Consider the following 26,624-nt stretch of genomic DNA (forward strand, 5'->3'; position numbering starts at 1 on the left):
AAGATCAAAGGAGCTTCTGTTCCCTGTGATTATTTGATGAGAAAAATATGATTTGCTACTACTAATACAAATTTGCTTTAAATTAATTCACAGAATAAAAATAAAAAACTAAAAAGCTTTAGAAAAAAGTTATTATATAATACACAGACAAATCCAAGAGCTTTGAGAAATTATGAAACTACAGTCTTCTCAGTGAAGGATGCTGGTCACTGTCATGAAGAGGATAGCACCGAGTCTCCACAGGTCCTGGGACAAAAACACAGGAGATATTTTTAAAGTCCTCTTGGGTAAACTGAGAAAAGGCTTCCAGTGGGGAGCTCAAGAGTGTAGTAATAAGAGCGGCGGGGCTGCGTCCCCAACACCCCAGCCGCCTGCCCGGCTAGCTTTTGCTATGTTAAAGTTAAAGCCTTTTTTTGTTTAAACCAAAAAAGGGGAAATGATGGAGGAAGGTCATTGGTTAAATTAAAAGAAACTGCTTGGCTCTCATTGGTTAGGAGATAGGTGGGAGGAGTAAACAGAACAAAACGCTGGGAGGAAGAGGAAGTAGGGGCAGACTCGACAGCTCCCTTCTCGGGAGCAGACGCCTCAGCAGAGATGCCATGTCCCGCTCCCGGGCAGACACACGCGATGAAGCTCCGACCTAGAATCTTCCCGGTAAGACCGGTGCTCACAGATTATTAGAGATGGGTTGATTGGGATATCAGAATTAGCCAGTAAGGGCTAGAGCTAAGGGCCAAGCAGTGATTAAAAGAATACAGTGTCTGTGTAATTATTTCGGGGCAAAAGCTAGCCGGGCAGGCGGCTGGGGTGTTGGGGACGCAGCCCCGCCGCTCTTATTACTACACTAGAGTTTCCTGATTAATGTATTAATCTTTTGAGCTTAAGTAATTCACTATAGAATTATTGAGCTTTTATGTCAAAACTTCAAAAGCTACAGAATTTTTCCCCAGTTCAGGTAAGTATTTGAGAAGGAATTACACAGTAACTCTAAGGTCAAGGAAGAGAACAAGCTTCTTCAAGCAAAACTTTAAAACAACCCTAAGAAAACAGAGCATACAGTGTGCAACTTTTAAGTTCCCCATCCGTTATCTTTGCCACATTATTATGTTTATTAATAACTTTTAATGTTTGTTCAAGGAAATAACCAAAAACATTGTTCAAAGCTTTGAACACAGCTCCCCTGATTCATTTTTAAATTTGGTTTAGTTCAGGCTACCCTCCAGCACTTTCTATGCCTTTCCATTTAATCTCACAAACTGTATGCAATGTTATAGACTGAACTGTGTGTCTGTTAATGTGTCATAGCATATTTAAGTAATAAACTACACTCTCTTCTCTCTCTCTCTCTCTCTCTCTCTCTCTCTCTCTAACACACACACACACACACACACACACACACACCAGTAAATATGAGTTCATTTGAAAATTACCTTGCAGATGGAATCAAAATTAAGATAAGATAACCGTCACATAGAATTAGGCAGGAGCAAACACCATTGACTGGTATTTTCAAACATCATTTTCCTTATAAGGCAAAGAAAGAAACATCTGAAGACAAAGGGGACATGAAAAAAAGACAAATATCAGGAAAGGGTGCAATGGGTTGCCAGAAAAAGCCATGCCTTTTGCCTAAGGCCTTCAGAGAAAAGGGTTTTCCAACATCCTGGTTTCAGACAGTCTCAAAATCTTCAAGGAGATAAAGGTGAACCTTCCCTTCTGCTTTGCATCCAAGGAATAGACTCCAGAATGAGGAGTTTACTGCATAAGCCTAGCAAATCTACAACTATACACTATGCCCTCCTGCAGACCATTAGGGTCATCTAGATTTTTGTGATGCTAATTTGGGTCTAGCTACTTGGGGCCTGCTAACAATTTTAACAATGGGGGAGGGGGACAAGGGTTCACTATGTAGCCCTGGATAGCCCCAAACTCACAGATGTCTGCCAGCCTCTGTCTCCCAAGTACTGGGATTAAAGGTATAAACTATCACGCCCAGACGCTAACAATTGCTGAAGTTATTAATCTGATAATTCCTGTAATTTTAATGTAATTTTTCTTGTTGTTACCTTCATATAGCTTTTTGTTCTTTTATCTAAGCTTTAGCAGAGTTTCACAGGGCAGTTAAGAAGTGTATGTAATGTGTCATCTTCACCTGAAAACTTGCTTGAATTTCTTCTTGTAAGCTTTAGAAATATATAGGTATATGTGTGTACATATACACACATAATTAATGAAAATGGATATTTAGAGAAATACTTAACCATTTTCCTTTCTGTATAGACTCTTAAAGTTGTTTCATACTTTTCAGTGTTATAGTAACTATTCTTTTTTTTTGGAGACAGGATTTCTCTGTGTAACAGCCCTAGCTGTCCAGAAACTAGCTCATAGACCAAGCTAGCCTTGAACTCACAGAGATCCACCTGTCTCTGCCTCCCAAGTGCTGGGATTAAAGGCGTGCAGCACCACTGCCCAACTTACAGTAATTACTCTTGTAAATAGTATATGGTTTCACCTACACAAGCCTATGTTGAATGAGAATATGGACATATTACCTATGACTTGTTTTCTAGTGGGTTGTTTTGTTTTTGATTTTCTCGTTGGTAGTTTGTTTGGCTTCCTGGTGTTGAAGATGGAATTCAGAGCCGTGTACATAATACCTACATAATTTGCTACTACACCCCCATTTTTGCATCTCACTCTCTGTCTGAAAGATGGGAAGAACAATGACGACTGTGTTTAGTTCACATATAGGAATATAGGAAGAGCAATACAGATACCACCACTGCCAAGCTTCCTCTCTAAAGACTAACAGTTTTCAACTTTGCTCAGATCTGGTATCACTGTGCATTTTAGAGAAAGGATGGTCAATTTCATTGGTGAGAATCAATATCTTATCTGACATTTATTTCACTATGACTGATCTGATCACCTTTTCAATGCCATCAATCATCTTCAATTCATTAAATAGATTTCTTATATTTTTACCTGTGTTAAAGTATTAAATACATAAAATTTTATATATCAATGCCAACCTGTAGGCATTACCTATATTTGTAGGAGCTCTTTAAGTGTTACCAATATAATCAGTTTTATTTTAAAATTTTACTCTGTATATCTTTAATTTTCTAACTTTAAGAAGTATTACAAAGGTTAAAGTTAGAAATATTCTTATGCAAACTGACAATGAAATCAATATCCTATGGACTGATAGCCAAGTTATGAGAGCTAGTAATATTTAAACATGATTTACCAAAAAAAGCAGTGAAAGGAGAGAAAAATACTTTCCCAATACTGCTGTCTAGATACAACTAAAAGTACTGAATATTACACATAAAACAAACACAAGACCAGAAAGGTTAGCAAAAGAAGGCAGATCATCCAGGAACCTTGGAAACAGGAGACAAGGAAATACGTCATTCTTTAATTTTTCTTTTTTTTCTCACAGCTCTAAGACTTAGGAACAGCAAAGCCAGAATTCTAAAATGACAAAGAGGAACTGCCCAAAAAAACGCCATAAAAGCTCATTCCTGTCAGCCCAAGAACAAAGAATAATGCACCAAGGAGACAGAGTCTATGTGGTAACCCCCTTTCACTAACCAACAGCACAGAAAACAGTGTAGTCTAACCCGCGCCCTCACCAACTAATGCCAAATGAGAAACCTAAGTTTTCAATCTTGCCAAGTTGCAATTAAAGCATCCAAGAACCTTACAACAGTGACATCAAAGAAGGCCACACATGGAGACTGGAGCCTCATCCCCATCCATGTGTGGATGAATGCCCCTTGAGTGCACACACACGCGGGGACACACACACACAATGGCAGAGGAGAACTACCCTCACAGAGACTCTGAACATCCATCACCTCCAGATGGTAAGAAGCAATCCACACTGGGGTCAGTTAAGTTACCCAGGAAAATCTAGATTCTATTGCACGCCTACCCAACCAGCAGTAAGAAAGTGCTCCCCTCTATCCTTTGGGTATCAAAAGAGAGCATCCAATTGGAAAATAAGGGACCAGTATCCCATTCCTTTCTATGGCAAGAACAGGTAGCAAACAGTAGGTAAATAAATCAACACACTCTACATAATCCTATGGCGCAGAGGAAGTCACAAAGTATGAAACATACTGAACACATTGCTCTTGCAGCTGACCCATGGGTCAGTTCCCAGCCTTCACATGGCAGCTCATAAGCACCCTCTTCTGAATTCAAGGGCATGTGATACACTTACATATGTGCCATCAAAACACACATGTAAAATAATAAATATTTAAACTATTACACATACAAATACACTCCGCTGAATAAAGATCAAAATACAGGTAAAGCAGTTTCTGAGAGGGAGAGGTTGCAATTTAGATCTTAAATGTCCCCACAAGTATCACATCTTAGCTGTTTGTCTAGGGGAAGGGTATATGCCTCAGTGTGTAGAGGTCAATGGACAACTTACGGGTGTCGGTTCTCTTCTCCATATGTGTTCCAAGGCCTGAACTAAGGTCGGGCTTAGTGGCAAATGCCTCCATCAGCATTTGGAGTCTCACGAGTGTCCAACTCTCATGTTTTAGAGCCTTGATCCCCCGAGGGCAGTATTGAGAGGTTCTTTAAACTTAAGTGTCCTCTATGGAGTCCTCTTTGCCCTGCCTTTCCAGCTCCTCTTCCCCTCCCTCCTCCTTCTACCCACTCCCAGACTTCACAGCTCTACTCTGTACACACTCCTCCCATGTTGTGCTGCTTTAATTAAAGCGATGAGCCCAAGAGATCTTGGGGTGAAGCTATTAGTTTCAGTATTTGTCACAGTAGCAGAAACCATCACCTATAAAGAAAGGTGGCTTTTCTCTATGGGTACTTAGAGAAGGGGTCTCTATCTTTGCTGTATGTTTCACACCTTAGAAAGGCTATGGGGCTATCCTACGTTAAGAGTTCCCATTTATCTATTTATTTGCTTGGATATTTTTTTTTTGAAACAAGGTCTTAGCATATAGTCCAGGCTGACCTGAAATTCATGGCAATTTTCCTGCTTTAACCTCTGAGTGCTGAGATTATAGGTGTGTGTCGCCATGTCCAGCTCACAGGAAAACAATCAGGTTAGAGAAAGCTTCAAGTCCTAAAAGTCGTGTTTAATAAGCAATTATAGAAAAGGGCTCCAATCAGAATGCTGACAAGAATGTGTCAGCAAGGCCTATATTTTGGAGGTTTCAGGTAGCAATGAAGACATGGCTGGGATCTAGATTATAGGCAACTCTGTTATCCACAGCAAGAATCAGATTCATTTTGTCCTGACTCTTTTTAAGTGTCCAAGTTTAAAGGTGATGACGCAGCTTAAGTAAAGAAATGTCAACATAGCAATGTACTTGGGTACTGCATGCATACAACTAGACACTTTTAGCCAAACAGACACGAGAATCTGAAGCAAAGAACAGTCTATAGGGTGTGTGGTATAGACAGAATCCCTAAAAGCACTTCCCAAAATAAAAGCTAAGGCTTCGAAGGATGGAAACCATGGGACAATAGATGAGAGCAAGGTAGAAAGCCTGCTGCAGAAAGCTGCAGGCAGTGTGCAGTCAGATCAAGAGTGGCCATGAGGGCTACAAATATACCTGTAAGTCTGTAGGTACTCTAGACTCAGAAGCCCACACCCTAATATGTACCCTAAACATCAGACATGGAAGTTTAAGATTCAAGGTTTGCCACACTGCCTTCAGCTTCCAGTCTTGTTCTGGTTCAAGTCTTTCTTCCCATTCCTCTGTTCTCCTTTTAATATAGGAATATTTGCTTTGTGCATCTTATATCATTATATCAGAGAAGCTGAACCTTTATCTTTTGTTTTTTTCTAAGGGTTCACAAATAGGTTACAAAAGAAAGCTTTGAATTTAGACCTTTGAGCAATGATAAACAGTTAAAATCTAGGGGATTCTTTTACAGTTTAACTAAATATTTTTAACAGTGTGAGATACATATAACTTTTGGGACCAGAGGAAGAATGTACTTTGCATCTCAAACATACCAAAGCCCCATGGGTAAAGGTTTGCAAGATGCCCAGCTTGATACTACTGAAAAGTGGTAGAAACTTTAATTTGGGGAAGGGGATGTTCCTAAGAGACAGCTTTATGCCTGCCCTCCAGAAGGCTTTTAAGACCCTTTTCTCCTTCAGTTATCTTTCAGTTCCTGGCCATGAGGTGAACAGTTTTGCTCTACCATGCCATCTGTCATTGTGACCCCCAGTTGAAGCCTAATAGACACAGGCCACTGAACAATGGACAATAGCTTTGCAAACAGTGGATGAAATAAACCTTTGCTCTGAACAGGCTGATTCCTCATGTATTTGTTGTGATGCTGGAGAGAGGAAGGGAGGGAGGGAGGAAGGGAGGGAGGGAGGGAGGGAGGGAGGGAGGGAGGGAGGGAGGGGTATTTAAAGTCTCAAAATCTAACTTCCTACCATAAGAAACTAAACCAAACATATGCAGAAAAGAATTAAGAAAAATCAGAAAGAATTGACACTAAAATGAAAAATAAAGATATGGTTGTTTTCTATGATCAGTGAAATTGGCAAACTAGAACTAAAACTTAAAAATAAATAGAGTAGGGACTATCACCATAAAACCTACAGATATCAAACTGATCGTAAGAGAATGCTAGAACACATACACACTTGACAGGCAAAATAAGCCAGTGGGCAATTTCCTCTAAAAGAATTATCACAACTCATCTAATGTGAAAAATTTTACTAACTCTGTAACTATTGAGAAAATGGCACAATTCAAAAATTTCCAAGAATAATCTATAGCTCTAGACTCAAGAAAATAATTTTAAAATACACAACTTTTTCCAAGACTTTCAGAAAATAGAAATACCTAACCAATTCATTTTTTAAAGGTAGTATTAAGCCTGATAACAAAAAAAGAAAAACATTTATCCACACATATACACATATCCTTAACAAAGTAAAGGCAAACAAAATTCAGCAATAAATACTTTTAAAAGTACATGATGATACAGGGTGTTTTCTGGTATTGGGAAGTCAAGTGATGTATGCTCTCTGGTAACACATCTATGAAAACGTGACACATCAGGCAGTAAAATCCACCACCATATTAACAAACTCATGATAGAGTACACATAGATAAACCATTTGATAAAATCCAATAGTCATTCCTGATATAAAAATAAAACCTTTTAGTCATAACATGGCTCTTATACCCATGAATTCATCACAAAACTTGCACAAGACTAGAGATTGGAGCTATGCATAGGGAGAGACAAGTAGGCAGGAGGTTCATAAGGCACTAAAGCTACTCTGAATGATACATTACGGCACATACATGTTTTTTATAAATTCTTCCAAGTTCCAAGGGCATACAACTCTGAGCAAACCTTAATCTGAACTATAGATTTGGTGTGTCTTGGCTACTGTTCTCATTGCCGTGATCAAATGCCTGACAAGAAACAAGACAGGAAGAATGCACTGGGAAGGATCACACCAAAATGGTAGGTGTCCTACTTTCTTTTTTGTTGCCATGAAAAAACAGCCTAAAAGAAAACACTGCAGGGGAGAAAGTGCTCATTTGGCTTATAGTCCGTGATTGAGGGAAAACAGTGAGGCAGGAAGGAGCTTGGGACAATTGGTTGTATCACATCTACAGTCAAGAGCAGAGAGAAACAGATATTCCTGTGCTGCCTGATTGCTTGGCTGTGGCTAGCTCTCTTTACTCTTTTACAATTTAAGGCCCAGCCTGGGGGATGGTTCCACCCATAGTGAGCTAGGTCTTCCTACAGCAATTAACAACCAAATTAGTCCCTCACAAACATATCCATACACCAACCTGATAAAGACAATTAGCTCAACTGAGACTCTCTTTACAGGAGATTCTAAGTTGTGACAAGTAGACATTTAAAAGTAACCATAACATGAGCACTCAGGAGGCAAAGGCAGGCAGATCTCAGTGAGTACGAGGCCATCCTGGTCTACAAGAGCTAGTTCCAGGACAGGCTCCGAAGCTACAGAGAAACCCTGTCTTGTGGAAAAGAAAAAAAAACTAACCATAACAGTAGAGAAGACATGGTGGCATACGTGGCTCACAGCTGTGGTTGTGGGGGGTAGCCTGGGCAAATGAGAAAGCAGAGAAAGAGGAATGCCAGTCCTCACCTGTCTTTCATTTTCTTTTGTTTGTTGAGTCCAGGACCCAGGTCTTCCTTCCTCAGTTAAACTATACTGAAAATGCCCTCAAAGATCTGCCCGCTCAGAAGAGTGCCCTATGTAATATAAAACTCTCGAGCTAACAGTGAAGATTTCTTGTCAGCCTGTGATTTCGACACATTAAAGTGAGAATGGCCCCACAGGTTTGTATGCTTGAATACTTGGTTCATACTTGGTAGAAATGCTTGGAAAGGATTAGGAGGCACGTGTTTGTTAGAGGAGAAGAGTCACTGGGAGTGGAATGAGGGTTTTAAAAGATTCACGCCCTTTCCAGTACACTTTCTGCCTCCTATTTAAGGCTCAAGATGTGAACTCCCAGCTACTGCTCTAGCCGTTTACCACCCACTACCTCTACTCCTCTTCACAGACACTCACTCTCTGGAACTGTAAGCCCAAAAAAACTCTCTCTCTCTCTCTTAGAAGCTGCCTTGGTCGCGGTGTCTTATCACAGCAACAGAAAATAACTAATACATCAAGAAGTGGCAGTACAGGCTCATCCATAGTGATGAATGTACTGCTCTGTTCAGACAGCATTAATAGGGAAGAGTGTACATGGCTGGGGGCGGGGAATATATGGAAAAACACTTTCATCTTCAATCAACTTTACTGCAGCTCTGAAAATACACATAAAGAAAAATAAAAACCTTTTTTGATGCAGGGTAAAATGTAATATAAACAGAAAATTTAATATTTTATATGTAGCAACACTGAGTACTAACAGCAACACAAACACTCCTTTAAAATCTTTAGAATCATCATCTGAATAATCTCAGTTCATAACATTCTCCATTATCTTACCTTCCTCTCCATTAGCTTACCTTCCACACTGTCAGAACAGGAAGTGCCAATGCCAGTGTCCCCACTGTCAGAAGTTATACTGTGTCTCCTGATATGGTTATTCCGATGGCTAGATGGAACAGTTGTGGCCTGCCACAATGACTCATTACCAGGTAACCATGCTGATGAATAATCTGAGCCTATAAAGGGAAAAAATACAAAATTAGCACATGTGCAGTATCTGTGAGAAGGCAAAAGTAGGGTTTTTTTTAACCTTATAAGAAAATATACATAGTATTTAAGAGGTTATTTTTTACCCAAAATAAAAATATCCAACAAGATCAAAATTCATCAAATAAACTGAATGTCACAGGATGACAACTGAATGCTGCTGATTCTTTACATTCTGACCACTGAGCTGTTTTTCGCCTCTACTTGCTGAACTTTGAAGATGGACTGCTAACTGATTTAAATCATAATCATGACAGCACATGACTTTAATCCTAGTACTCAAGAGGCAGAGGCAGGTAGATTTTACAGATCTCTTTGAGTTCAAAGCCAGTTTAATCTACACGGGAAGTTCCCAGACAACCAGGAATACTTAGTGAGACCCTACGTCAAATAAGTAAAAAAATAAAAAGAAACAAATCCTATCTAGCCCAATGTGCTAGGGCACACCTGTAATCCCAGCTGTCGGGAAGTGCAGGCAGGGAGGGAGACTAAGAGCTCAAGGACAGCTTCAACCACACAACGAGGAGGTCCACCTAGACCACTGAGACAGGTTCCCAAAAACAACCCAGAAAGCTAAATCTACCTTCAAATGTCAATAGCCTGTCCTAGAATATTTCAGTCCAAGACCTCTGATTCCACACACAGGCCTTAGCTGTAAAATGACTTCGGGGAGGGTCTAGATGAATCCTATGAATGATCAAGAGATATTGAATAGGCTACTCAAGGAAGATTATTTTTAAAAAGTTTCTACTGTAACTTATCTCTAAACAGAATTTTTGTTCCTTTAATTATCTTTTGCTAAACTGTTTACTAAAACTTCATTTAAAAGTTTCAAATAGAGCCAAACAGCAGTGGCGCATGCCTTTAATCCCAGCACTTGGGAGGCAGAAACAGGAGGATCTCTGTGAGTTCGAGGCCAGCCTGGTCTACAGAGTGAGTTCCAAGTCAGCCAGAGCTGCTATACAGAGAAATCCTGTCTCGAAAAAAAACAAAACCAAGAAAAAGTTTCAAATAAAAAACATCACACACCAAAATTAACCCAACCAAAGTCTATCTGATATCTCAATGAACATCTATACAGTTAGAATAGCTATACTAAAATGTGGGACTTCACACTGGATTTTACAATCTCATTGCTGAATATATTTTCATGTACTTTCCCCAAACTAAAAACTCATGACAGAATTAGAGCAAGAAAACAATTAGCTTTTGCTAAATTTTTAACAGCACAGTAAAATAGTCTCAAAATTTTAACAGACTCATAATAAATGATTCAGCCTGCTCGTTCCTCTATTTGGAAGAAAGGCTTGCCCAACCTAGAGCACGTAACAGCAAGCCAAGATGTTTACAATACAGCAATTCCTAAAAGCCTTACTAAGGGGATCTTTTTTGAGGATAAAAAAGACACAAAAGTCTTTCAGATTTCTTTTTCCACACAAAAACAATCTCAGTTTAACTATATGGCAGATACAACTTGAACGATGCCAAATATGAGTCATGGTTAATTTTGTATGTGATCTTGAGTGTGCCACTGGGCCATAGGGTGCTTATATATTTGGACAAACACTTCTTAAAAAAGAAATTTTATTCCACTTATTTATTTAGAAAAAGGGAGAAAGACTCATATGTGTGCACATGAGAAAAAGACGTGTGTGTGCAGTCTACAATGTGGAGGACAGAAGACAATTTAGAGAGAAAGATTCATGTTTGTACACTTCACAGTGTGGAGGACAGAAGACAATTTAGAGAGAAAGATTCGTATTTGTACACTTCACAGTGTGGAGGACAGAAGACAATTTAGAGACTCATGTGTGTGCACTCCGCAGTGTGGAGGACAGAAGACAATGTGCAAGGGTGGCTTTCTCCTACCATATGGGTCCTGGGGAGTCACACTAGTCTCCAAGCTGAGCTGGAGTGCCTCTCCCAGTTGAGCCACCTCACTGGCCCTGGACAGACCTTTCTGTAAGGGTATTTTTGGTCTGAGGTAACATTTACATTGGTAGACTTGGTGAATGACTCTGCTGTCCTCATTGTGGACAGACTTTATCCAATCCACTGAAGGCCTAAATAGATAAAAAGCTTACTAAGAGATTTTTTTTAAGCCTGAAGACCTCTGAACTAAAACACAGGCTTTTCTATGTTTGGACTCGAAATGGATCATAGGTCTCTGATGTAGGAGTGTCTTCTATCTATGTGTTGTTTCATTGGTTAATTAATAAAGAAAACTGCTTGGCCTGATAGGTCAGAACATAGGTAGGCAGGGAAGACAGAACAGAATGCTGGGAGGAAGAAGGCAGTGAGGAAGAGGGCATGAAACTCCGGCCCAAGATGGACATAGGTTGGAATCTTCCCGGTAAGCCACCACCTCGTGGTGCTACACAGATTGTTAGAAATGGGTTAATCAAGATGTGAGAGTTAGCTAGTAAGAGGCTAGAGCTAATTGGCCAAGCATGTTTAAATGAACACAATTTGTGTGTTGTTATTTCGGGTGCTAAGCTAGCTGTGCGGGAGCAGGGCTAGACGAAAAGCAGGCCTGCCAGCAGCCTCATCACTACAGGTCTCCTGGCGCTGAGCTTGCTGGCCAAGGCTAGAACAATATCCTCAGCAACTTACCAACTCACCAGATCTGGGGTCTTTGTCAGTATGCTTCTAAGATAATTCCTAGAATCATAACCTACTGGATCTACTTCTTTGGGAAACACTAATGCAGTATTGGGAGAACTAGGAAAACTATTAGAATAATGACCAGAACCTACAATTTCCCTCACTGTACTTCAATATAACCTGATCAACAGACTTCCAAAGCAAATGAGTGCAACCTCAATACCTAGAACCTAGCACATACCAAAGGAAATGCATTTAAAATTAGAAAAAACAAATGGTCTAAAACATTCCACCCTCATTTCTAGAAACTCTTAACTTCTGTCTTTCAATCACAAAAGAATACAGGTGTTAATTGATTTAAATGGACTATATCCTGATAAGCCCGTTATAAATTTAAAATGTCACAAGTCATGAATGAATTTCAGTATTCCTGCCAAATAAGCATGCTCAGTGACACCACACACTGCAGAGGATCATTATGTGTGCCCATGAGAAGACAGCTGTCTGAGCTCCAGCACAAGCTGCCTGCCACCAGAAGAGAGAAAGACCATCCTTGAAGGCAGTCTCCCCTACATGTGCACCATCCTTATGTTAGGTCCAGTCATCACGTATTAGGGGCATTCAGTGTAGAAGAACCTCCTGAATTAGTTGTTCAGTGAAACGGCTTCATAATTTCTAACTTCCTAAACTCTACTTCTGACTTTTATTCAAACACAAAAACATGCCACTATGATGTGGACGAAGTCATCAACTTTTAACTAACTGTCATTATAAAGAGTGTAAATAAACTTCAACATCCCCTCAAAAAATTAAAAAAAAATGGATAAAAGAGAAATATAAATCTAAGAAATACACAGATTAAAGAGAAATTATTAAAAAAAATCCAGGCTCACTGATAAATAATTAATGTGAAATCCAAAAGCCAACTTAGCCAAAATATTGGAACAAAGAACAATATATCCTAAAGACAGTGTTAATGTGTACATTAAAAAAAAAAGAGCCAGGTGGTGGTGACACAAACCTTTAATCCCAGCACTAAGGAGACAGAGGCAGGTGGATCTCTGTGAGTTAGAGGTCAGTCTGATCTACAAGAGCTAGTTCCAGGACAGCCAGAACTGTTTCTCTGTTACACACAGAGAAAAAAAAACTGTATTTAAAAGAAAAAGAAGAGGAGGAGGAGGAGGAGAAAGAGGAGGAGGAGAAAGAGGAGGATGGCATGGGCATAGTATGATCCTAGCAGGAGGATCGGAAGACAAGTTAGTAAGTTCCAGGTCAGCCTGGGGTATACAAAGAAATTGTATCAAAAACCAAACAAAAAGCACTTTAAAAGAATAAATAGGAATGTGTAAATTCTAAAATCTGGAAAAGTGGACCTCCAGACAAAAAACAGTTCCTTAAAAACTATTTCCAATTAATGAAAGGACAAAAGGAACAGAACTTTGACTATTAAAATAATTCAGGGGACCAGACGGTTTAGCAAGGAAAGGTGCTTGCCAGGACACCTGACCCCGAGTTTGGTCCCCCAGATCCCAGAACCCACATGGTAGAAGGAGAACCAACTCTCCTAAGTCATCCTCTGGCTTCCACACCTGCCCTGGTTAGGAAGTACTCACACACATACAAATGCACACACAATAAATAGGGAAATAAATGTAAAACAAACAATACTGGCACTAAGGATCTAAAATGCTTACGTCGTCAATTTAAATAGGATGAACTTGATACAAAGGAAACTCACAACCTCAGGTTTCACCCTGTCTGGGAATTCTCTGAACTCAGATCTCACATCACATCACAGTCACCAATCTCTATGACTATTCCCCAAGGCAGGAAAACAGTTTGCACAAAGGCCACTGGTCCCAGTCCTTACTTCAGTCTGATGGTGGCAACAAATGAAGAAAACACGGAGGACTAGGAAGAAACTCACGCAAACACTGCTGGGAATTTTCTCTAGATACCAAGACTGCCGGTAACTGCTCTGACTTCCACACTTTTATTTTATTTTGAATCACTACAGTTTAACCTAGATTATTTTTAAAAAGTCTTATTTCTTAAAATGCTCACCACTAATATGACTAATAACTTAGTCATTTAAAGGCTACTTAACTAATGTCTTAGGATATTCTCTCCTAGAAAGGGAATAAATGAATTATATCATAACATAAACTACTGAAATTCAAATGTTTAGAAATACAGGATTGGTGAAAGGCTGGTTTCCAGCCACAGCATCATCACTGCAGTCTCGAGCTCACAGAAGCTGGAGTTACCTGCAGAAGACCAGAATACCAACCAAAAATTCTATATATGGGCAATGGGTGGGGGTGGGGAGGATCATGAGACTCCACCCTAGCTGAGAGCTGAGGAGCTATTGGCAATTGATGGCTACTGAGAGATGAGAAGACATTTCTCTTTGCGATGTGGCCAGTGGTCGGTTGTCCATGTGCAGGTTAGTAGCACAAATTGAACTCACTGGGTTATGAAACAAAAAGGAAGATGACATGAAGGGGAGAGAGGCCCATGTTAGGGGAGTATTGGGGAGAAGTGGGAGAGAGAGATGAAGGGGGACATGATAAAGATACATTTTATATATCGTTAAATTGTTAAAAATACAAACTGTACATGAATACACACAAAATAACCTGGAAACAAAAGATGGAAAAAATTAAGGACTGAGGAGACAGTTCAGTCAGTAAAGTACTTGCTCCGTAGCATGTGGGCCTTAATTCAGTTCCCAGCAGCCACACTAAACCCGATATAACCCACACCTGAGGGCGCAGCAGTGGCTAGGCAGAGACAGACTATAGAGGCTCTCTGGGGCATTCTGACTCCTCTCTCACAAACACTGCTCCAAGGATATTAAAACTAATGACCCCACACACTGGAATAGAAGACTTTATGATTCATTTTCCAATACTAGTTTCACCTCCTGGGAATGCCTGGGGATAAGACAAAACACTAGCATTTCTCCCAAAGAAACACAAGATGCTGGGCAGCAGAACAGCCTCCTGCTGTATGTGATTTTCTGCGTGTGTCTGAAGCACAGCTGTGTCTGCACCAAGTCTTCCATGAAGTATAAGCACACCTATAACTGCACTTAGGGTGACAGAGACATTACTCCTCAACTGATGGCAACACTAAGCCATAGAAAACAAACACACCACATGATAAAGCAGGCAGACAAGTTTTCATTAAAAGCTGGATGTGCAGCACAAATCTAAAATAAATTACAATCTTTGGGGGGGGGGGGAGATGGATGCCTCACTAGCCAAGGCTGGCTTGGAACTTTCTATGCATCTGAGAATGGCCTTGAGCTCTTTGAATTCTTAATCCTCCTGCTTCTACCTCCACCACAGTATTTTTTTTCTTTTCTTTTCTTTTTTTTTTTTTTTGTTTGAGACAGGGTTTCGCTGTAGTTTTAGACCCTGTTCTGGAACTAGCTATTGTAGACCAGGCCTCGAACTCACAGAGATCCACCTGCCTCTGCCTTCCAATGCTGGGATTAAAGGCGTGCACCACCACCACCCAGCAGTGCTTTTCAAAATATAAGTTGCTAGCCATTAATGGGTCTTAAAATCAATTTAGACAACAATATTTTTTTAAAAAATAGAGCAAAACAGAAAATACCAAATTGCACTAATCCTTACACCACAAAAGCATAAATATCTTACATTTTAAGCATAAATATCTTACATTTTAAAAACTAAATTGTTTTTTAAAAATTAAAAAATAGAAATACTCTGTCCCAAGCTTCAGGCAGCTCCCTTAAATCTCCAACTCCCTTAAATCTTCAGTTGATGTGACAGAAATTCAGGTATGCACAGGTCGAAGAACAAGGCCCCGGAATAACCCATACAGCCAACCACCCCCACCCCGAACTCGTCATGGTTTCTGAAAGGCACCTCCACTGCTGTCACAGATCCCACTGCGCAGCTTGAAAGCAGTAAGTAATCAGTCCCAGAAAGCTCCACTCCTACTGGAATAACTGTCAAAGCAGCCACTCCACATCTATCAAAAAGAACTTCAGAGCCAGGAGCGTCTGTGTCGTGCTCCTGCTGACACAACCTACGGGTTCCTGATGGCACAGCAAGAAAACTCAAACTCTGATTGGGAATTCTTCACCAGCTGGACATCTCAGGCTCACACTCTGCAGCTCCAGCCCTCCTCACCATCGAGCTCCCCAACCAAACACAACAGCCAGGCACCTTACCTCTTCCCCACACAGAGGGGCCTATTCTCTAATTGCAACTGCTTTTCCCTTCTCTCTTGTAACTTACTTGCTCTTTCCTCCCGGTTCTTCCACTAGCATTGAATGACTACTGCTTTGTTCATCCCAAACTGCACTTTAAATTCTCTCACAGCATTAACTGGCGAGTATTAACTCTCACACATGACTTTCTTCTACTTCAAACTGGAAAGTGAAGAACAAACTTTTTATCTCAGTGTCCCCAACTAGCCTGGGAGTTCTGCACTCAGGCAGAGTGTCAACAAATGAAGTCATTGTGAGCTGGATATCCAATAAATGTTCACTGAATAAAATTAGAATTTTGGAAGCCTTACAATTAGACCTACAAAAATATCCTTCCCTTTAGAAGAAGGATTAAAACAAGAACTTTGTTAGGAAGTTCTGTTTATTTTAAAGTCCAAGATATTTTCGACTATCCCTTGACCTAGTATGCATTTATATATCTATTTAAAAACCAGTAAATATTTGTCAAAGCACTTTTTAAAAAGTACTTTAAAAAAATAGCGATTTGATGGTCAAAATTCTTAAAAATTATGAGAAAGCGGTCTCAAATAGGTCAAAAAACATAAAACGTCTCTCACACACAAAAAAGCACTAAACGATATAGAAAATATTCTTAATATAGGGAGGGAAAGTAAGTTTTTCTTAGGGTGTGGATACTCACAGGTCAACCCTGTCCCAGTAAAGAGCCCCACACCCAAACAGGCAGCACAAATAGGACTCAGTGAACTACTTTTAAAAAGAAGAGAAGCCAAGTTGGAAGGAAAGTGTGGGAAGGTGGTAGGGGAGCTAGACACTGGATCTGGGAGGAGTTAAGGAAACGGGAAAATATGATCAAAATATATCACAGCATATATGAAATAGTCAAAGAATTAATGCAAAATATATTTTTTAAATATTTATGAGGGCTTAAGAGTTAAAAGCCCTTGCTGTTCTTGCAAAAGACCCAAGTTCATTTCCCAGCACCTGTCATCAGGCAGCTCAGTCTTCTCTAACTCCAGAGAACCCCATGCTTCTGACCTCCCCCAAAACATGAACTCATATGCATATACCTGCATACATATACATAAAAAACAAGTATCTTTAAAACTGCCCCAAAACAAAACAAAATAACAACAACAACAAAAAAAAAACAGGCAAAGAGGGGAGGGTCATTAAGAGGCTGTGTTCCTCCAATCACAAAGAGATCAAAAGATCAGTACAGACAGGAACTGTGACTGGAGGTCAAATTCTAGGCCAAAGAAAAAAGTAAAACAAGATCAGTTTCAAAATGGGAATTACATTAGTCTTTGAAGATGGGTCTTTACTCAGTTAAGATAAAAGGAGCAGCATCCAATTAGTAAGTGGTATGTTCATATAAATACATTAGCTAGTCAGATAGTACATTAAAATCTAATTAGCCGGGAGTTAACTGGCTTCCTTGCATGTAAAATTTAGATCAATGTCTAAGTAATCAGTAACTAGTAGATGTGGCTTTCTAAATATGAAGGTGGAAGAGGACAGAGAAAGGTTAATACTGATCAAAGTCACAAAGTTTCATTTAAACTGGAAAAGTTAGCATTGGACTTTTTGTTCTTCATAGTGATGAGTTAATAATATATATATATATCAAAATATGCTAGTATTTTTGACAGTATCATTACAAAAAGTTGAGAATGTTAATTAGCACGATTAAATCTTTCTGCAGAATCTATTAGGTCAAAATATGTTGATATATGTGTGCATTTTCCCAATTAAAAAGGAAACTTAAAAGTCAAGAACGGGGGTGACACACTCCTGTAATCTTCTACTTAGAAGATGGAGATGGGACGATCAGGACTTTAAGAGCAGCCTCAGTTACATCGTGAGGCTTGAGACAGAGTGAGCTCCATGAAAGCCCTGTCTCATAAAACAAAAAAATAATTTATTGTTTAACTGATTAAAATAAAGTTTCTATGAATGTCTTAGGGTTTTTATTGCCATGACCATGGCAACATTTGTAAAGGAAATCACTTAATTGGGACTGGCTTACAGTTTCAGAGGTTTAGTTCATTGTTGTCATGGTAGGAAGTATAGAGATACCAGACAGACATGGTACTGGAGAAGGATAATCTTGAGTTCTACATCTACATCCACAGACACAGGAAGAGACACACTGAGCCTGGCGTGAGCATCCGAAACCTTAAAGCCCACCCTCAGTGACATACTTCCTCCAACAAGGCCACACCTATTCCTCCAATAAAGCCATTCCTTATGAGTCTATGGGAAGGGATTATTGTCATTCAAACCACCACAATTAATAAAATGTAAATATGAAAAGGCTAAAAGTTTCTTATAAATAAGTAGTGCAAATAATTTTTAAAACATGACCACAAAAGGTACTACAAAAGCAGATGCTTTGAATATGATTATGAATTTCCTTATTTTCAATTCTATTATTAGAGTCTTAAAGTTGGTCTAGGCTGTTAAATATCTCTATTTAAAAATAATCAGATAACAGTTTGCCTTTCATAAAAAAATTATGAATTCAAACAAGTCCTCATCAAGTTTTCTTACAAAAAGCAAGTACCCTTACCAACCAACACAGATATGACTAACTCTTCTATGAAAATACTACCTGCAGTTGATATCAGTGTACAGACAGGAAGGCCACTACTGTCTGGTTATGTGAAAACACATATTTCAACAGGTATTTCGGCAACTATGCAGAATCAGAACCATGTACATTTTCTCATAGCCTCTGCTCTGTCAGGAACTGGAAATCCCTGAGAGGCTGCCAATGAAAACACCCACGTGTAAGGGAGCACAGCAGTGGGGCTCCACTAGCTTGCCCTTGTCTTAGACAGCATTTCACAGCACCACCTCATACAGAAAGCACTCTTATGACAGCAAGTTATGTCTGTCTAAAGAAGAAAGTAAACACCAAAAGCAACTTTCCTAAACAACTGCTCAAACAAAAAGTGCTATGAAGGCTACCTTTATTATATGTAGTCTACACTGAAAGTGTAGGCAAACTATTCCTCAATAATTCTTAATTTTCTAATACTTAGTAACATAAGTACTACGGGTAATAAATCTAAATGCAGAAATAAATCAAAACTTAAATTCTGAGAAAACATAAATATCTATAATTTTTCAGTTCCCCAAATTTAAGCATTCACTTTCCAGTGAAGCTATCTTTAATGTTATTCAGCTAAGAAGTGAGTTTCTGCAGTGACAAGAAAACTTTAGAAGGGCATTAGAGCCAGTGCAACACTGCCACAGGTGTGATTCTTTAGAGTCAGTGCAGCACTGCCACAGGTGTGATTCTTCAGAGCCAGTGCAATGCTGCCACAGGTGTGATTCTTTAGAGCCAGTGCAATGCTGCCACAGATGTGATTCTTTAGAGCCAGTGCAATGCTGCCACAGGTGTGATTCTTCATAGCCAGTGCAGCACTGCCACAGGTGTGATTCTTTAGAGTCAGTGCAGCACTGCCACAGGTGTGATTCTTTAGAGTCAGTGCAGCACTGCCACAGGTGTGATTCTTCAGAGCCAGTGCAGCACTGCCACAGGTATGATTCTTCAGAGCCAGTGCAGCACTGCCACAGGTGTGATTCTTCATAGCCAGTGCAGCACTGCCACAGGTGTGATTCTTTAGAGCCAGTGCAGCACTGCCACAGGTGTGATTCTTCATAGCCAGTGCAGCACTGCCACAGGTGTGATTCTTTAGAGTCAGTGCAGCACTGCCACAGGTGTGATTCTTTAGAGTCAGTGCAGCACTGCCACAGGTGTGATTCTTCAGAGCCAGTGCAGCACTGCCACAGGTGTGATTCTTCAGAGCCAGTGCAGCACTGCCACAGGTGTGATTCTTCAGAACCAGTGCAGCACTGCCACAGGTGTGATTCTTCATAGCCAGTGCAGCACTGCCACAGGTGTGATTCTTTAGAGTCAGTGCAGCACTGCCACAGGTGTGATTCTTCAGAGCCAGTGCAATGCTGCCACAGGTGTGATTCTTCAGAGCCAGTGCAGCACTGCCACAGGTGTGATTCTTCATAGCCAGTGCAGCACTGCCACAGGTGTGATTCTTTAGAGTCAGTGCAGCACTGCCACAGGTGTGATTCTTCAGAGCCAGTGCAGCACTGCCACAGGTGTGATTCTTTAGAGTCAGTGCAGCACTGCCACAGGTGTGATTCTTCAGAGCCAGTGCAGCACTGCCACAGGTGTGATTCTTCAGAGCCAGTGCAGCACTGCCACAGGTGTGATTCTCCATAGCCAGTGCAGCACTGCCACAGGTGTGATTCTTTAGAGCCAGTGCAGCACTGCCACAGGTGTGATTCTTTAGAGCCAGTGCAGCACTGCCACAGGTGTGATTCTTCAGAGCCAGTGCAATGCTGCCACAGGTGTGATTCTTAAGGCGGACAGGCAGGCACATGATCTTTACTTTTACAAAACAACACATCCAACTGGTAGAAACTTTAACAGGATACATAGTCCACTTCTAAGGATAACTAAAAGCTGCAGTTCAGTTGAGAGCCTACAACAACGAGGGAGTCCCCTCTGTGTGCTGTGATTACCATTAATGAATAAAGAAACTGCTTTGGACCTATAGCAGGGCAGAACTTAGCTAGGTGGGCAAACTAAACTGGGGTGGAGTCGGAGAGAAGCCATGGAGCCACCGCCAGAGACAGACATGTTGAAACCTTGCCAGTAGGTCACAAGCATCAAAATAAATTATAAAATAATGGAGATGGGTTCATTCTAGATGTAAGAGCTAGCTAGCAATACACTTAAGTGATTGGCCAAGCAGTGATTTGAATGTTGGCACTACCTAGTAAATCTCTAACAAATCATAGGGAAAAATCAAATGAGAGTATCTGTCCAGACAACAGTTAATAAAAGCATGAGATAAAAGTAACATCAAAGCCTGTGTGATGGTGCACACATTTAAACCCAGCACTTGGCAGGCAAGCAGATCACTGAGTTCCAGGCTAGTTCAGTCTATATAGTAAGTTCTATGCCAGCAAAAGCTACATAGCAAAACCTTATTCAAATAAAAAAAGAAAAAAGGGAAAGGAGAGAGGGAAGGAGGGAGAAAGGGAGGGAGGGAGGATCTCCTATTCTGATGGAAGAGAACACTGTTAACACCAGGCAGATGATCTGAGAAACATCAGTCAATCAAAGCATCCATCCCAAGAAACTCTTTTGTCCTAGGAAAATTCAGGATACTTCTCTAAAAACTGGAGGTCACAGACAAGCCCAAAGAGGCAGTGGCTCTACCTTAAGTACTCCAACATTATTTGACCACTATGTATCAATTTTATGCAGCGAAATGAACTATCCAATTTCTGCCACTTTAGGTATTTTTTAAATCCTTCACTGTGATTAGTAGCATTCAGCCATTTTCTTCTGACCTGTCAGATATGACCTCTTAGATGTATGAGACTTTAATGATCAAGCATCACATTCTTCTGGTTTTACTCCTATACTTCCCTGGTTGCTCCTGCTTCATTACTTTGGACACTCCTCTTTCCCTACTAGATCAGGAAAACTGGCGTCCCGGAGTCCAGACCTCTGATGTCTCCTCTATATGCACTCGTATCTTTCCATGGGACCCATCCAGCTCCCATAACCAATACCATTTACACACACACAGGAAACTCCTATCTCCCCAGATCCAGTGATCTCCACAGTGGTCTATGTTTCCACTCAACTTCTCACCCAAACTCTAAAATGGTCCTCAGACTTCACATGTGGCATTCCCTATACTCCTCCCACCTCCAACAGTTCCCATGGCAGAAAAGGGGGACCACATGCCATTATAATTACCTTTGATTCCTGCCCCATGTTTGCCACCTCCAAACTATCTGCAAATCCTATTAGCTTTATTTCACACAAATAGTCTAAACATTTCTCTTCTCTCACAACCCCATCTAACTGCCCTACTCCAAATCATCTCTCACCAGAACAGCAATGTATAAAAATTGGCTTTCTACTGCTATTCTTGCCTCTACCTCTTTACAATTTCTTCCCCTACACAATCAACAAGTGATTCATAAACAACAAGAGTGGATGTTTGCTGTGGGACAAAGATTTGTTTCTCATACTTGTTTAATAAACACTGATTGACCAGTAGCTAGGCAGGAAGTAGAGGTGGGGCAACCAGGCAGGAAGTAGAGGCGGGGCATCGAGAATTCTGGAAAGAGGGAAGTTTCAGTCTGTAGTAGTGACCCAGCCACAGAAGAAGGAAGATGTGACTGACTGCCTTGCCTGAAAAGGTACCAAGCCATGTGGCTAACACAGACAAGACTTTTGGGCTAATATAAGTTATAATAGCTAATAAGAAGCCTGGGCTACTAGGCCAATCAATTTATAATTAATGTAGACCTCTGTATGATTTCTTTGGGACTTAATGACTACGGGAACCGAGCAGGACAGAAACCTCTGTCAACAAACAGAAAACTCGGTCAACAGCTGTTTATTATGTGTCCCTAGTACACAAAACAACCTCTGCTTCAAGCGCTAAGTAAAAGCATGAACAGTCCTTCACCCTTACTTCCGTTCACATGAAATCCAGCCCAGAGTGGTGGCCCGTGTCTTTGAATCCTGGGGAAGGAGAGACAGGCAGAGGTCTGAGGTTAGCCTGTTCACATAGCAAGTAGACCAGCCAAGGATACATAATGAGACATTGTCTCAAAAAAAAAAAGAAAAAGAAAAGAAAATAAACCAGACTCCTTAAAAAGTTAAAAAGTCCTAGACTACTATCAGGCCTTCCCCATCACACATCATCTCTGCTAAGCTCAGGACTGCTCGGGTTCTGACAGTGCTGCAACCACCCAGGCCCCATCCTGGAGCCCACACGCCTCTTTTCCTGTGAAGCACCTTCAGCTCTCAGCACAGCCTCCTGGAAGAAGCCTTGCCTGACCAAGCTACCCAAAGTCATTCTGCTGGCTTCCTTCCTTGTCAGCAATACCAGCTGAACTAGCTTCTTATGTATTACTTACTGCCCATCTCCTTGGCAGGAGAATGTAAGCTCCTTTATAGCAAGGACCTTCATGTTCTGCAACAGTATAGCACCATGTCTAGTACAAAGTTTGGCATATGGGTAATGTTTAATAACAAAGACATGTACTTATGTGGAAAGCACTATACTAGGTAGCAACAATTCACTACATCAATTAAATAAAAATAGTCAAAATAAAAGTTAAAAAAGCAATTTGGTGTTGTTACTATTATGCTAGTCATTCCTATTCTTCTTGTATGGGGTGGTGGTTGAGCATGGATTTTGTTTGTTTTGGTTTGGTTTTGGATTTCTTGAGACAGGGTCTCACTATGTAGTCCTGGCCAGTCTGAACTCGCTATGTAAATCAGTGTTGAGATTACAGGCAGGCAGCACCATATCCAGTACTTCTAGTCTTAATTAGTGACCTTCCACAATAAACTGCTCTCCTCTGAATATTTTTAAAGATTAAAGCATAAAATATTAAAATCCCTAAAGCAGTAATAGCAGTTAATATGTTGGGGCTCACATGTTACCTGGGTGATCACATCCTTCTTATTTAATGAACAGTTTGTGGGAACTAATTAAGCTATAATTCAATAAAGCAGTTTCTAAGAGACTGCAAGTCTTCATTATCTTCTCAAGACACATATTTCTTATAGACAGAGAAACTGTAACTAATATCTTCCTGTTCATAATATATATATAAAACTTTACAACAATAAGTGTCATCAGCTCAACTCACCATTTATTTTCTGGCTTCAGATTAATATAGCAAGCAGTTCAGTCAAGTCAAGCTGTGATCAAATTCCAATTACTAATCAAGCTCCTTTCATAAAAGCCATCACTCACTGGTGAGTTGTGATTCACCCCTCCCCTCAATGACTACTACTAGGAAAGAGCAGTCCAATGGAGCTTAGTTGACAGAGCTGTTACCTTTCATTGTTACCAGAGTGCTCTTAGGGCCAGCTAACTCAGAACCATAGCCGAAACACCATTTGTTTACTTACTAGACATGACCACTACATTATGACATCACTAAGAGCTTGTAAGTGACATACCGACTATGAAGACGCAAACTTAAAGCTCGCAAGTGATACCATGCAAGTGTTAACTGTAATGTTTTTAGCGTGTTTTAAAAGCATAACATTCTACCCTAAAATGCTTTCTTTTTTTTTTTTTTTTTTTTTTTGGTTTTTCGAGGGTTTCTCTGTGTAGCTTTGGTACCTTGGTGCCTGTCCTGGAACTAACTTTTGTAGACCAGGCTGGTTTCAAATTCACAAGATCCACCTGTCTCTGCCTCCCTAGTGCTGGGATTAAAGGTGTGTGCCACCGTCACCCAACCTCTACCCCAAAAGACTTTAAATATGACTTATAAAACTAGCAACAGTGACCCATATCTGTAATCTCGGAACATGGAGGCTGAAGTAGGAGGATTTCTGTAAATTTGACACCAACCTAGGTTACATATTTAGACCCTGTCTCAAACAAAATAAAACTGTGTGTGTATGTGTGTGACCTATTTCAAAGAACATAGCCACTGTAACTAGAAGTACTCCAAATATCACTGCATGATTCTAGATTTCAAAAGCCTAAGGAAAATATATCATCTTTCAACCAATTCTGATAGTATACATCCTGAAAAAGAAAGATTTCGAACACATTCAAGTGCGAAAAGACACACAACTTATCCTATTTTAGAGTAGCCTTCTAGCTGTATTGATGTGTATGTAAACTTGCATGGAAATGTAAGAAAATTTTCATTTTAGCTTTTTTAGAACATGGTTAGCCATAAACCTGGGAAACTGAATAAGGAAAGGACACAATGAAATCCAGAAGGAAAAACACACGCACGTGTTTTCTAAAGTGTGCCTACTGCTCCCATGTGTTACTCCATCTCATGCAGCAGCAGCAGTGTCCTCTCCACTGCAGAAAGCTGACATTTCATTACCTTTGCTTTCCCGTCATCAGTTACCTAGTTGCTCAGAACACCCAGAAATCACTTCTTCCATGCAAACAGTCTTTTTAATATCAAAAACTATTTACTGTCTCAGAATCCATCAGATTGCCAATAAACTCCATCAGAAGATTGGGTTGGCAGATGTCACAAGCCTGTGATCCCCAGCAGTTGTTGGCAGGATCAGCAGCTCAAAGCCTGTCTTGGCTTCACTGCAATTTCATGTCAAAGGCCAGCCTGGGCTACATGAGAGCCTCTCTCAGAAGAAGTAGTAGTAGTAGTAGTAGTAGAAAGAGGAAGAGGAGGAAGAGGAGGAGGAGGAAGAGGAGTAGGAGGAGGAGGAGGAAGAGGAAGAAGAGGAGGAGGAGAAGGAGGAGAAGGAAGAAGAGAGAGAGAAACACATTTTCTTCATATTCTTAGGGAAAAAGCTTTACATGACACCTGAATCAGCCCATAAGTTATCTTGACTTTCACTGGGATCATCTGCTAGAGATACCACACTTCAGAATAACTTATAAAAAAAATAATTTTAAATAATTAACTATGTATATTGGCTCCAGGAGAAGATAATTACATCACCACTACTATAAAAGTAATCCACTGTCAGTATATAATCTGAAAATTGTCATTATCTCACTGAAAAGAAACGTCACAATTTATGGCTTATTGCTGTCAACACAAGAAGGAACTCTGTTTACAAGGATACACACTGTCCAAATCCTTTAAATCTGAGGAAAATTTTAAAGTACTTTCTTTCTCTGTATACTACAAATCATAAAAGTCTAAATCCTGCACTGTACCATCAAAGTCTTCCAGTTACTTAACTTCTAATTCTAAGATGCTTTCTCAGAAGAAAACAATGGATATGGACCCGATGCATATGTACTGTGGTACACTTTCAACACCCGCCATTACCACCAGGAAGGTTTTAGAGGTTAGGTTACAAAGGCACCACAGATGGCTTCTGACACATATGAATAAATGGAAACCACTCTTTCTGGCCCCCAGGGAAAATGAGTATCTTCTCCATCACTAAAGCCACTTAGATGCCAGAACCTGCGACAACTGGGTAAGCATCAGAAACCTCTGAACTGCTCTCTCCATGACAAACAGCAAATATTTTAGAAAGTAATTCCGTGCATATATTTTTTTTTACCAATTTCACAACTAGCCCAATCTCCATTACTTCTAAAACTAGTATGGGTCTAAAATGTAAAAGAATAAATTCAAACCTGGTGTGTATGTATGTATGTCACATGTGTCTAAACCAGTGGTTCTCAACCTGTGGGCCGCGACCCCTTCAGGAGCTCATGTATCAGATAGTCTCCATATCAAATATTTACATTATGATTCATGATAGTAGCAAAATTATAGTTATGAAGTAGCAACAAAAATAATTTTGTGGGAATGACCACAACAGATCGTTTTGAATCTCAACTACCACAGAATTCCATTGTTTGAAACTTCAGTAGCAATGTGCCTGCCTGGTACCTCCTAAAAAGCAGAGACCATCACAAAAGGACCCCTACCAAATATGTCTACAGAACTTGGAAAAGGGTAAACTGTCTCTAAGTTACACAAGTCAAGTTCAAACACTTCTAGACCAGAGTTACTAAAGACGGGTACCCAAAAATATCTAAATTTCTAAGAGAAATTTTGCAT

General features: G+C 40.2%; 1 protein-coding gene across 1 annotated transcript in view; it reads right to left on the reverse strand.

Moving 5' to 3' along the window:
* Cep85l (centrosomal protein 85L) overlaps positions 1 to 26,624 on the reverse strand; it is a 116,379-nt gene that overhangs the window by 88,800 nt on the left and 955 nt on the right. Inside the window, exon 2 of the mRNA XM_075945851.1 lies at positions 9,013 to 9,171. Within this exon, the coding sequence (XP_075801966.1) occupies positions 9,013 to 9,171 (159 nt within the window). The remainder of the gene's footprint in view (positions 1 to 9,012; positions 9,172 to 26,624) is intronic.

This window comes from Microtus pennsylvanicus, chromosome 1 (assembly GCF_037038515.1).
Source record: "Microtus pennsylvanicus isolate mMicPen1 chromosome 1, mMicPen1.hap1, whole genome shotgun sequence".
Taxonomy (NCBI): Eukaryota; Metazoa; Chordata; class Mammalia; order Rodentia; family Cricetidae; genus Microtus; species Microtus pennsylvanicus.